This window comes from Lampris incognitus, chromosome 14 (assembly GCF_029633865.1).
Source record: "Lampris incognitus isolate fLamInc1 chromosome 14, fLamInc1.hap2, whole genome shotgun sequence".
Taxonomy (NCBI): domain Eukaryota; kingdom Metazoa; phylum Chordata; class Actinopteri; order Lampriformes; family Lampridae; genus Lampris; species Lampris incognitus.
The window spans coordinates 19,255,190-19,267,394 of NC_079224.1; the positions used below are offsets into that span (position 1 = coordinate 19,255,190).

Sequence of the window (12,205 nt, forward strand, 5' to 3'; positions counted from 1 at the left end):
TCCACTCGATACCTCCCCACACTCTAAATGACTTTTTCTCTCTAAAACAGTGATCTCAGTGGAAACTCTGAGTCCAGGCCAGTCCTTCCTTGCAGTCTCACGGTACAGACGCGCGCGCGCGCGCGCACACACACACACACACACACACACACAACAACAACCGTGCAGCATTCACCCTAGTAACAAATTGCCAATGAACACTCTACGCCTACACCTCTCAGCCCTCCTCCGCGGCGGTGCCTACGAGCCGCCACCACGTCTTTCCATTGCCTTCTCCAACATCCCTCCCCCGCACATAAAGGACCACTAGGTGGCACTGTGTCTCCTTCTGGATGCTGGAATGCCTTTGGTTAGAGAACTATATAAACCAAGAACACCCCCCCCCACCCCACCCCCTCTCAACATTTTACTCTTACGTTCAGGTCAGGCCTGGACACAGAATTATACCAGATGTGGTGGAACTCAACCGACCCTTCCATGGAAAAGGGGGAGGGGAGGGGGGGGGTTTACAGAGAATACAGAACGCTTGCAAGATGTTTGTCATTTGTTAATCATTACTGGAAATTACTCCAGTGTGCATCTGTTTACTTGTTTGTTCAGCACTTCGATGGATTCCGCTCAGTACAGAGCAGTAAATTCAACATGGCCTACTTGTTGCATTCACATTGCACCTCTGGCTTTTTCTGCATCCGCCGTTTCATACATGTGCACGCCTTTCCCAAAAAAGGGATTATTTATGTCAAAGAAACGATCAATCCGCCGCAGAGAACGGTCAAGTCTCGTATTTGCAGGCGACCCGTTTTCCAGCAAAGAAAGCAATAGAATAAGGAAACCCGTATCAAAGGAAGGGACACATGAGAGGAGAAAGCATATTGAAATTAATGAGAAGCCTGTGGCTCATCCTTATGTCTGCATGGAAGTAGTCGAACAGGGCCCCTTGTAAGGAGGTAGAGATTGTGAGACTGTGCACCAACCCTTCCTCCTCCTGCTCCACCTCCTCCTCCTCCTGTCTTACTCCATGCGCGCTCTCGATCATCTCTCACGGAAAGCGCGTGAACTCCTCCCTCGGGCGCTCTCCTCCGCCCCATATTAACCGCGGCGTCGGACTGGATCACCGAAAGTTGGTGAAATAAAGGTATCGGGTCCGGGTCGGAAAGGTTTGGTGTGGTTTTTTGGGGGGGGTAGGTTTTTTTTTTATTGTTATTATTATTTTGTGTGGGTTTTTTTGTTTCTTGCTGTTCCGCCATGGAGGCTGGCGGGATTCTCCTCGCTCTGCTGTGCGTCTTGGCTGGAACGGGAGCGCAGCTCAGTCGACCCAAGTTCGCAGGTAAGCTCTCACACGTTTGTTCTTTCCCCCTCGCAGTCTGTGCCTGTTCGCGAATGTATCATACAGATCGGACGGGTAATGATAAGACAGATGGCGACTGCCTGGCAGAAAGAGGCTTGAAGTTTTAATTTCTGCGGACTGCGTATTGTTTTGGGAACGATGCCCTCAAAATCAGCAGGACAGATGTAATTGCAGCTGAGGGCAGACGATGACAACAGCCTGATTAGTAGGCACCAGTAAGTAGGCCCAAGTTTGGTCCAGTCGTATTTATCATAACTTTTAGAGGCAGGCCCCAAGCCAGCTGATTACCTTTAATTATGGTCCATGCCGTATCATTCCTGCAGCCATCAAAGTGCTGAATGTGGACATGAGTGAAATGATAGCACTTAAGGCCTGTGTAGCAGTGATGAGTGATGGTGATGGATGGATACAGTCACAGGCCTACCCCTGGTTTAACTCTGTACCTGTGTCCGATGGATACGATTGCTGGAGCATCCCATGGATGCCCTGACATGATGTGCATGGATTCCATGCAGGTCCTCATGCTGGCCTGTCAGCATCCAGCTCATTAGTAGTGATAACTGTAGGGGTATCACTGGGATGAATGGATGGTTGCATTGATGGGTGGATGGATGGAAAGAGTACTGTTCATTATAAATCAATGGATGACTGATATACAGATGATGATGCAAAGATTATATGAAATGTCTGTGAATGTTCTCATTCATCCAGGTCATGGTTATCCAAAGGAATTGAATCGAGCGCAACTGGACTTGGTATATATCCGTGAAGATGTTTCGCCTCTCATCCAAGAGGCTTCATCAGTCCGTGCCTTTCTGACTAGACCAAGCTAGTCTGACTGGCTGGTGATGAAACGCAGATATTTATTCTCTTTGGAGACAAATCCTCTTTGTCCAACTCCAAAGAGGATAAATATCTGAGTTTCATCACCAGCCAGTCAGACTAGCTTGGTCTAGTCAGAAAAGCACGAACTGATGAAGCCTCTTGGATGAGAGGCGAAACATCTTCACGGATATATACCAAGTCCACTTGCACTCGATTCAATTCCTTTGGATATTATATAAAATGATTAGGCATATATGCCCTGTGATGGCTTGGCGGCCTGTCCAGGTTGTCTCCCCACCTGCCGCCCAATGACTGCTGGAATAGGCTCCAGCATCCCCGCGACCCTGAGAGCAGGATAAGTGGTTCAGATAATGGATGGATAGATGGATTTGTTCACTTTGGTTGCACCATTGGCTGGCTCTGTGAGGATGGTTGGACAGTTGGATGGATAGATAAGCGGATGAATGGATTGATCAGCTGACTAACTCAACAGATCCCTTTGGCTATCTTGTTGTTTTTTCCCTGCAGAGTGTCCTGTTGACCTGTTCTTCGTGTTGGATACATCGGAGAGTGTTGCCCTTCGACAGAAACCCCCCAACTTTTACATTGACCAAATCAAAGACTTTACCAAACGCTTCATAGATGAACTCAAAGACATGTAAGAGACACGCATATACACACTCTAGGTGGAGCCAGGTCTTTGTTTTTATTTATTTGCAGCCTTTGTATATAAAACCTTGAGAGAGAGTATTACAATCATTTGTTTCATGAAATTACTCAGGCGCCACCCATGCGACCGCTACCTGACTTGGAACTCGGGAGCGTTGCACTACAGTGACGAAGTCATCCTTGTTCGTGAGCTGACTGACATCAGTACGGAGCGCCAGGCACTGAAGGACGACATCGATACCATCAAATACATTGGCAAGGGCACATACACAGATTGTGCCATTAAGAGAGGCCTTGCTGAGCTGCTTATAGGGTAACAACACACAAACACACTCAAACACATGCACATATATGCATATCTGTGCACATGCAGACATGCACAATGCCAATTAGTACAGTAATGGTTAGATTTATGGCAATGCTTGTGTGGACGCACAAACACGTATGCGCAAGTATTCACTCATGGTTGGCTCCTTGTTTGCAGGGGTACACACTATCATGAGAACAAGTACATCGTGGTAGTGACTGATGGCCATCCCATCACTGGTTACAAGGAGCCATGCGGGGGCGTGCAGGAGGCTGCCAACGAAGCCAGACAACATGGAGTTAAAGTGTTTGCCGTCGCCATCTCACCTGACCAGGAGGTGTAAACCACACACACACATACTCTTTCTCTCTCTCTCTCTCTCTCTCTCTCTCTCTCTCTCTCTCTCTCTCTCTCTCTCTCTCTCTCTCTCTCTCTCTCTCTCTCTCTCTCTTTCTCTCCTTCTGTCTTACTCTCTCTGTCAATCACACACACGCACACACAAACACACACACAGGAACACAGGACTCGCCCTTTAATGGAACTCCACATCTAAAGTTTAGTCAATCTTCTGAAAGGCTTTTGTGGAGAGTCCATCACATCAACAACAGTTCACATTCAATTTCTTACCAAAGTTTGGGATTGTGCAGAATAAACATTGTGCCCAGATGAACTGAACGTTCTGTGATTTTCATACCTGGATTATTGAGCATGCATGAAGGCAGATTGTGGTGTGTTTGTTTTGGTGGATTCCGACAGGAGACAATAATTAACTTCAACACTGTGTGAAATGCTCCCTCGGACCTCAGATTTTAAAGAATACATTTCCCAATGTTCAACATCTTAAGCCTCACAAAGGCGATAGAAATCTTTAGATGGGAGTTTGAATCTGTAAATCATCTGTATCACAGACACATACTTGAGAAAATTGTATTTTGGAGGTATTTTCCAAAATTTTAATGATCAAATTAGCAAATATCCTTGGGGGGGGGGGGGACTGGTTGTGGTTTTAGGCCTGTGGATGCTTATACTTGTGCTCTGTCTCACCAGGACACAAGGCTTTCAGTTATTGCTACAGATCACAACTACAGACAAAACTTCACAGCTGCAGATGAATCCAGATCCACCAAGATGGGAACTATTCGCACCATCATCGATATGATTGTAGGTATCCTTTCCTCTTCTCTTCTCTTCTCTTCTCTCCCTTTCTCTTCTCTTCTCTCCTCTCCTCTCCTCTCCTCTCCTCTCCTCTCCTCTCCTCTCCTCTTCTCTTCTCTTCTCTTCTTCTCTCCTCTTCTCTTCTCCTCTAAGAATTGAGTATCCATTTTGCTCTTAAACTAACCTATGCTCTTTTTTTTAATTCCTTTTCAGACAAACGAGACAAAGGATGTGGTATGTCCCTCTCTGAGTAATGTTTAAACACAAATCAAATTCCAATGATATGTTGTCTATTGCTTACTGCCATTAACAGTGTTAAGGATTAGGCTGCTGTGGTCCAGACAGAGGATTTATATTTGTGACCGTCCTCAGTAGACCTAAGGGTAGGGCTCAGGTTCAGGGGAGTACACCTGGGTCAGACCAAAGAGAACACGAGAGCAGTTATTTGGAGTTCATTTTCTTAGTTGGCAAATACCTTTTTATTTCTGGGCATTGTCACTCCAATTTCTGCGCTCAGATAGAAATGATAATAAAAATGATAATAAAAATGAAAATATTTAATCTGAAATGTGCCTCGATATTCACATTACTTTTCCTTTCTTCTTTTTCAGTGTTGCTCTTTCGACTGCAATGTAAGTAACTCATATTACACGCTAAGGCTAACGCTGAGTGCTAACACGGATCACTATTGAACAACGACATCACGAACTGTGTTTTCCCTGCAGGCTCCAGGGGGGCCGAAAGGACCAGATGGAGACACTGGCTCCAAGGTGGGACATCGTAACATGAATACAGCTTATATTGGAGATGCCCACAACAAATTGAATTGTTTTATAGTGTGGGCTCTGCAAGGATAGCTTTGAAAGCACATTTTCAAATGTATGAAGTATTATATGGACCTATTCAAACTGTCTAACTTGTAGCTTGTTTGTGTTCATACTACAGGGTGAGACAGGTAGACCTGGAATGCCAGGAGAGAAAGGAGATATCGGAGACATAGTACGTACCTACCATCACACTCTACACACACACGCACACACACACACACACATACAGAGTAGTTTTCTCAATTCTTTACGTTATCATAAGCCTCCTCATAAACAACTGGAGAGGCTATATCTAAATTATGGTTGGTCATTTTAGTGCATTCACCAAGGTTGGGTGAACGTGCTATTTTGATGTCTTAATTTTTATTTCTGTTGTGTTGCAGGGCAGTGTTGGTGACCCTGGTCCCATTGGCTATCGTGGGATGAAGGTACAGTCCACTGGAGAGAAAAGATTTGCGACCACCGCTAACCAAACTTAAATAGTGATCCAGAAACCTTATTCCAGTAGGAAATCCAGAGTCAAGTCATGCGGATCACTTGACCACATTACTGGCAAATAGTACAGATGTACAGATGGAGGTGATGGAGGCAATGCTTTACAGTTGATGATTGTGATAATCTAATGATAATAATTATATGTATTTTCCAATTCCAGGGAGACCAAGGTGGCAGAGGAGGCAAGGTACTTACTGAGCATGCAAATACAAAAAAAGAATACATAAACATGTGTCAGTATTTTCCCTACAAATATATTTAATGAGGGTGGCACGGTGGCCTCACAGCAAGAAGGTCCTGGATTTGAGCCCTGGGGTTGTCCAACTTTGGGGGTCGTCCCGGGTCATCCTCTGTGTGGAGTTTTCATGTTCTCCCCGTGTCTGCGTGGGTTTCCTCCGGGTGCTCCAGTTTCCTCCCATAGTCCAAAGACATGTAGGTCAGGTGAATCGGCCGTACTAAATTGTCCTTAGGTATGAATGTGTCAGCCTTGTGATGGACTGGCGGCCTGTCCAGGGTGTCTCCCTGTCTGCCGCCCAGTGACTGCTAGGATAGGCTCCAGCATCCCATTGGTATAAGAGGCTTGGATAATGGATGGATGGATGGATGGATAGATGGATGGATATACTTGTGTCATACCTAATAAAAGAGTAGAACTAGAACTAGTGTGGGATTTGACTAGAGGTAGTGCGATGTGATGCAATGAGACATTACTGACCCTTCTCTTCTATGTTTCCTACAGGGTGAAAGAGGCCACAAAGGCTACAAGGTGAGCTGTCTGATGCCTACTATCTCTTCATTTGAAGGATTTTCTGCTATTGGTGGCTGCCATGAAATCAAACGTTTAATCCGTACTCCAATTTCTTCTCCCTCACCCTCCACCTCCACCCATCTCTCTGTCTGTCTGTCTGTCTGTCTGTCTCTCTCTCTCTTGCTGTCTTTCTCTGTCTATTTATCTGCCTCCCTTTCTCTACCTTTTTCCCCTCCGCTTCTCTTTCCCAGGGAGACAAGGGCCATAGAGGAACGGATGGAACTGACGGACGCAAGGTGAGCTGGAGATTCTTTCATGACGCCGTTTCCCGGTGCGGTTGCCTCGACTGTCAGACTGAGGAAGACTCGAGGACGTTGTTTGAGATCGTTGTCTCTCTGTCTTTCCTTCTCTTCTATAGGGTGAACCTGGTTTCCCTGGTCTTTCCGGCTGCAAAGGCTCTCCCGGATCTGACGTGAGTTCTAGAGCTTAATCCCGGACTAAACTTGGGCCCTGTTCTAAATCTGACGGACTCTCACTCCTGGAGTGTTGACTTGGGTCCTGTCCACACTGACATCACACAATGCAGGCTGTATTGATCACAAACAGATGCTGCTTTTTACTCCAAGTTTAGACTGAGTGAGGCAGAGTGACTGCTGTGGCTGTTAATCACCATGTAACAGGCAAGAATGCTCTTCAAGAGATGTGACCATGTTCCCCGATGGTGTTCACAATAGCCTTAACGAACACACATATTCACACACAAATGTGCCATAGTGTTGCAAATGTCATGGACAAACACGCATATGCAAACACAAATGCACATATTACTTAATGTTCATTTCTGTTTCTGTCTCCCTGTCTTTGTCTGTCGACCTCTCTTGCTCACACACACACACGCACGCACGCACGCACACACACACACACACACACACACACGAATGTGGATATGGCACAATAGCACAGTGGTTAGCACTGTCACCTCACAGCAAGAACCCCTGGGTTCGAACCCCGGGGTTGTCCAACCTTAGGGGTCATCCCAGGTCGTCCTCTGTGTGGCTCCGGTTTCCCCCACCATCAAAAAGACATGCATGTTAGGATTAGTACTCCTGTCTGTGCCCCTGACCAAGGCAATGGAAAGAAGAAATGGAGTCGGTCCCCGGGCGCTGCACAGTGGCTTCCCACTGCTGCTAGCCACACAGCTAGGATGGGCTACATGCAGAGTGTAATTTCCCTATGAGGCTCATTGAAATATATCAAAATTAAAAAAAAACATTCTACATACACTCGTATATCACTTTCATCAGTGACCTGTGGCCGTTGTTCAACCATACAGTTTTGTAGTTTAGCCATGAGCCACAGTCGAATGTTTTGAAGCACCAGTCCCGCTGTGTAGAGCCCTGAGGGTAGGGGGATCGAGGCGCTACGCTCTTAATCACAACTCTGTTTACATTTTCTGCTGACAGATTGTTTAAATGAAGCCATATAGTAATGCTGCAAATATACACACACACCCACCCACCCCCACACACACACACACAAATACACATATACACACATACACACACACAAATACACATATACACACATACACACACAGATACATGCTCATACACACACACATATACAAATATATATACACACACATATACATGCACACACATACACACACACACTGATGCATGCTAAGACACACACATATACATGCACCCAGCTACACACACACACACACACACACACACACACACACACACACACACACACACAGATGCATGCTAATACACACACATACATGCACCCAGCTACACACACACACACACACACACACACACACACACACACACACACACACACACACACACACACACACACACACACAAAGATGCAAACTTAAGTTAACTAACACAGTGGTCTGGAAGATTCACAGTTGTGGTTTCAGCTGCTTATGATCATCCAACTAAATCCTCTAAGATCTTCTGTTTTATGTTTGCTTTCAGGGCCTGCAAGGAGACACAGGTCCAAAAGGAGACTCCGGTCCTTATGGTCAAAAAGGAGATAAAGTGAGATACGAAAAATTCGTGCAGCGTCCCTAACTGTCACATAGCGTTCTTCCTACTTTGCATTAAGACATTGTCTGCTTGTTGCAGGGAGACCCTGGAAGAGACGGTGAACCTGGGAAGTCCGGAAACTTTGGACCCCTGGGAAACAAGGTACGCCCATGTCAGCGTGGCTAGAGAGAAGGGGGTGAACGGTGTGTAATTCTTTGCATATATATGTATATGGATGCATCGGTGACATTCTGTGCTCTGACAGGGTGACCGGGGCCCTCGTGGCGGCAACGGGGACAAAGGAGAGCGGGGTGATGATGTAAGCGATACGACACCGGAGTTCAGATGAACGTACAGAGTAACTGCAAAAATACCAATTTCTATGACCTGTCGTGTCATTTCTGACATCATGTACTTGTGTGTTTGTGCTTCAGGGCACAGCGGGAGCAGATGGACCTCGGGGAGAAAAAGTAAACACTATTGATATTGATACTGAGTGTGTGTGTGTGTGTGTGTGTGTGTGTGTGTGTGTGTGTGTGTGTGTGTGTGTGTGTGTGTGTGTGTGTCTTCCCCCGGTATGTGATAACATCTTTATCAATTCTCCTTTAGGGGCAAGCTGGAGAGAAAGGGGAGCAAGGTTCCCGTGGAAACCGAGGGCCAAGAGGAGAGCTGGTAAGTGATGATGAGGATGATAAGGAGGTGGAAGGGCAGAAATACACCTCCAGATCAGTTCCTGCTCTATTTATCCTCTTGTCCATAATTATAAGACGGGACGTTTTGGTTGGACTCTTGGCCAGGCTAAATTGTAACCACATTCAACTTGAATCCTGGGGGGAAAAAAGAGCAGTTGTTAGTAACACTCTTTTGTCGGTGCCATGTAACAACGCTGACATTGTTTAAAACCTGGCTCTGTGTCCTCTTGCCTGTCTCTTGCTATTGTGTTGTAGACTTTATGACCTTGTGTCGATTGATTCGATTGTCATTTTTCCTTTTGCCAGGGGGACCCAGGACCCCGAGGAGAGCAGGGAAGGGAGGGCTCAGCTGGCCCCAACGGAGACCCCGTAAGACCTGCACACACACGTAGATACACGCACATACAAGAACACACCCGCGAGAGACTTGCAGTACCACTGTTCAGTCGGATCCAGGTCATCCTTTATGAGACAGCGCAGCGCTGTGTACCAGCCACCCGGTTCTTCAGCTGGCACCATCGATTGTTTTGCCGTTGGGAGAAAAAGTTACTGCCGCTGCATTTGTGCATGTGTGAGGCCTCTGTAATGTGCGTGCATGTGTACGTGTGGTCATGTGTGCACGTGAAATCATATTTCAACCGTGACCGTTACTGAGTGGGATTAAAATGGGCAGCAGGCTGAATAGGTGGAAATCTGGCCAGTACCCCACAGTCCTGCCCACTCCTCCATCTTTAACGATTTTCTACCTTTACTGTGGTTCTCGCTCTCTCTCTTTCTCTCTCTCTCTCTCTTTCTTGTTCTCTCTCTCTCTCATTCTCTCATTCACTCTCTCTCTCATTCTCTCTCTCTTTCGTTCTCTCTCTTTCATTCTCTCTCTCTTTCTCGTTCGCTCTCTTATTCTCTCTCTCTCTCATTCTCTCACTCCCATTCTTTCTCTCTCTCTCTCAAGCTCTCTCACTCGCTCGCTTCCCCCCCCCCCTGGGAACATCAAAACTCACTCTTTCCCCTCTGACTCAGTTCTTCTCCCCCTCTGTTGGAGCCAAAGCCTCACTATGGTTTTCTTAATAAGCCATAAGCCGGAGTAATAATAATAATAGGTTACATGCGTTAGTTGTGGTTACCTCCGTGATGTCAGAATGCTCAATGGCTCTTTTGTGCTTTCGGCCATTACTCCTTCCCTCATCAGCGGTGAATGAAGAGTAGGGAACTGAATTGTAGAAGAAAAACATGGAATAAACGACGCATACTTCTTCATCCTCTGAGAGAAAAAAAAAGCAACAACTGCAAACTCATGTGGTTACTGAGACTTCAACATGTTCTCAACATACTGTACATATGCAGTAAACCATGCACACACATTCACAAGCCTCGTCAAACTGGGTGTATGCAACGTCTTGCTGAACCGTAACGCCGCTGTATTTTATTTGCATTTTTTTTTCACTGTTGTCATCGTTATATTGCTGTTTCCTTTGTTGCAACTGTGGTTTCGAAACCATTAGTGTAAAGGTGGATAAGAAGCGGGGGCAAAGCTATGTGCATTTTTCAGGAAATCACTACATTTGTTTGATTGTTTTAATTATGGGCATGGCAAACACAAACAATGTTTACTTTTAACAGTTTACCTTAACAAAGCCCACACTGTACTGATGTTGTCAGGTAAGGCGATGTTTTAATGATGTCCCATCACAGTTTTTAATGGGTTTGTGGCTTTCCAGGGTGAGCCCGGCAGGGCCGGATCTCCTGGCTACAGAGGAGATGAAGGACCACCTGGGCCAGAGGTGAATCAACTGAACACACACACACACACACACACACACACACACACACACACACACACACACACACACACACACACACACACACAAATACACATATACACACATACACACACACAAATACACATATACACACATACACACACACAGATACATGCTCACACACACACACACACATACACACATATACAAATTTATATACACACACATATACATGCACCCACACACACATATACACACACACACAGGATGGGAGGGGTTGTGAAGATGACTTCCAAAATGTAATTAGTTACAAACTGACATGTGCTTAAAAATGGATCACATGATCACTCCTACCTTGCACTAAAATCAGTAACTTTTTTTCAAACCCGTGATAGATTATTGTTACCCCATTTTATCTCTAATTGAGTTCACTTACTTGTCACTTTCCAGTCCTACACACATAAATCCTTGCATGCAAGTAAATGTGCACACACACACACACATGCACATCCACAATGTCCTGATGTCATCTTGCCCCTTTCAACGAACACAAATCATATCAAAGTTCGTGTGTTTCTAGTCTTATCTTACCTTCTGTCTTCTATCACCCAGGGACCCAAAGGGCCACGGGGAATCAAAGGAGCTGCAGGAGATAGAGGCCAGATGGGAGAGAGGGTGAGTGAGGAAGCGTAAAGGAAAGAGGGAAATATCTGTGACATTATCCATCCATTGCCATGATATGGGTGTATACGTTTGTGTGTCTGCCAAGCTTTCTCGTGTGTTCATGTGTCTGTAAATGTTTAGCTGTCTCAGGTCTTACATGCTTTTCTTCCGTCTTTCCAGGGAGAAGATGGAGTCCAAGGAAATGGGACAGCGGGATGCCATGGATTCCAGGTTCGTGAAGATTGTACAACTGTTGAAAGTTCCCTGACTTTAACACTCGTTCCTTTGCTCACTGTGTCTTTGCTGGGTGTAAATATCTACCTGTGCTTATGCACTCCCACCTAAACGTCTATGTCCATTTTAGGGTTACCCTGGACCACGTGGAGACGCTGGCGAACCGGTAGGTTCATGACCTCTTACCCTTCACGTTGACCTTGGACTTGGTGTGCCAGTCAAATATTTAGTGGGCCACCTTTTTTATGACTGTCATTATTGCCAACGTCGTGTGTTGGATTGCTACACACTCACACCCTGGAGGCCTCTAACATTAGCTGTCTGACCTACAGGGTGGCAGGGGAACTTCCGGGCCCAAGGGAGACGATGGAGAGGCCGGGGATCCAGGCATTGACGTGAGTCTGTCCATGTCTCCATTTTGCAGTTATTCTGCTTTCCGT

General features: G+C 45.9%; 1 protein-coding gene across 1 annotated transcript in view; it reads left to right on the plus strand.

The window, feature by feature from the left end:
* Nucleotides 1-1,059: 1,059 nt before the first annotated feature.
* col6a1 (collagen, type VI, alpha 1) overlaps nucleotides 1,060-12,205 on the plus strand; it is a 24,436-nt gene continuing 13,290 nt past the window's right edge. The window contains exons 1-25 of the mRNA XM_056292572.1: nucleotides 1,060-1,327; nucleotides 2,702-2,831; nucleotides 2,955-3,155; nucleotides 3,327-3,486; nucleotides 4,197-4,310; nucleotides 4,518-4,538; nucleotides 4,916-4,936; nucleotides 5,030-5,074; nucleotides 5,250-5,303; nucleotides 5,515-5,559; nucleotides 5,787-5,813; nucleotides 6,366-6,392; nucleotides 6,626-6,670; nucleotides 6,793-6,846; nucleotides 8,369-8,431; nucleotides 8,519-8,581; nucleotides 8,685-8,738; nucleotides 8,854-8,889; nucleotides 9,029-9,091; nucleotides 9,418-9,480; nucleotides 10,827-10,889; nucleotides 11,481-11,543; nucleotides 11,712-11,762; nucleotides 11,896-11,931; nucleotides 12,098-12,160. Of these exons, the coding sequence (XP_056148547.1) occupies nucleotides 1,246-1,327; nucleotides 2,702-2,831; nucleotides 2,955-3,155; nucleotides 3,327-3,486; nucleotides 4,197-4,310; nucleotides 4,518-4,538; nucleotides 4,916-4,936; nucleotides 5,030-5,074; nucleotides 5,250-5,303; nucleotides 5,515-5,559; nucleotides 5,787-5,813; nucleotides 6,366-6,392; nucleotides 6,626-6,670; nucleotides 6,793-6,846; nucleotides 8,369-8,431; nucleotides 8,519-8,581; nucleotides 8,685-8,738; nucleotides 8,854-8,889; nucleotides 9,029-9,091; nucleotides 9,418-9,480; nucleotides 10,827-10,889; nucleotides 11,481-11,543; nucleotides 11,712-11,762; nucleotides 11,896-11,931; nucleotides 12,098-12,160 (1,644 nt within the window). The 5' untranslated portion in view covers nucleotides 1,060-1,245. The remainder of the gene's footprint in view (nucleotides 1,328-2,701; nucleotides 2,832-2,954; nucleotides 3,156-3,326; nucleotides 3,487-4,196; nucleotides 4,311-4,517; nucleotides 4,539-4,915; nucleotides 4,937-5,029; nucleotides 5,075-5,249; nucleotides 5,304-5,514; nucleotides 5,560-5,786; nucleotides 5,814-6,365; nucleotides 6,393-6,625; nucleotides 6,671-6,792; nucleotides 6,847-8,368; nucleotides 8,432-8,518; nucleotides 8,582-8,684; nucleotides 8,739-8,853; nucleotides 8,890-9,028; nucleotides 9,092-9,417; nucleotides 9,481-10,826; nucleotides 10,890-11,480; nucleotides 11,544-11,711; nucleotides 11,763-11,895; nucleotides 11,932-12,097; nucleotides 12,161-12,205) is intronic.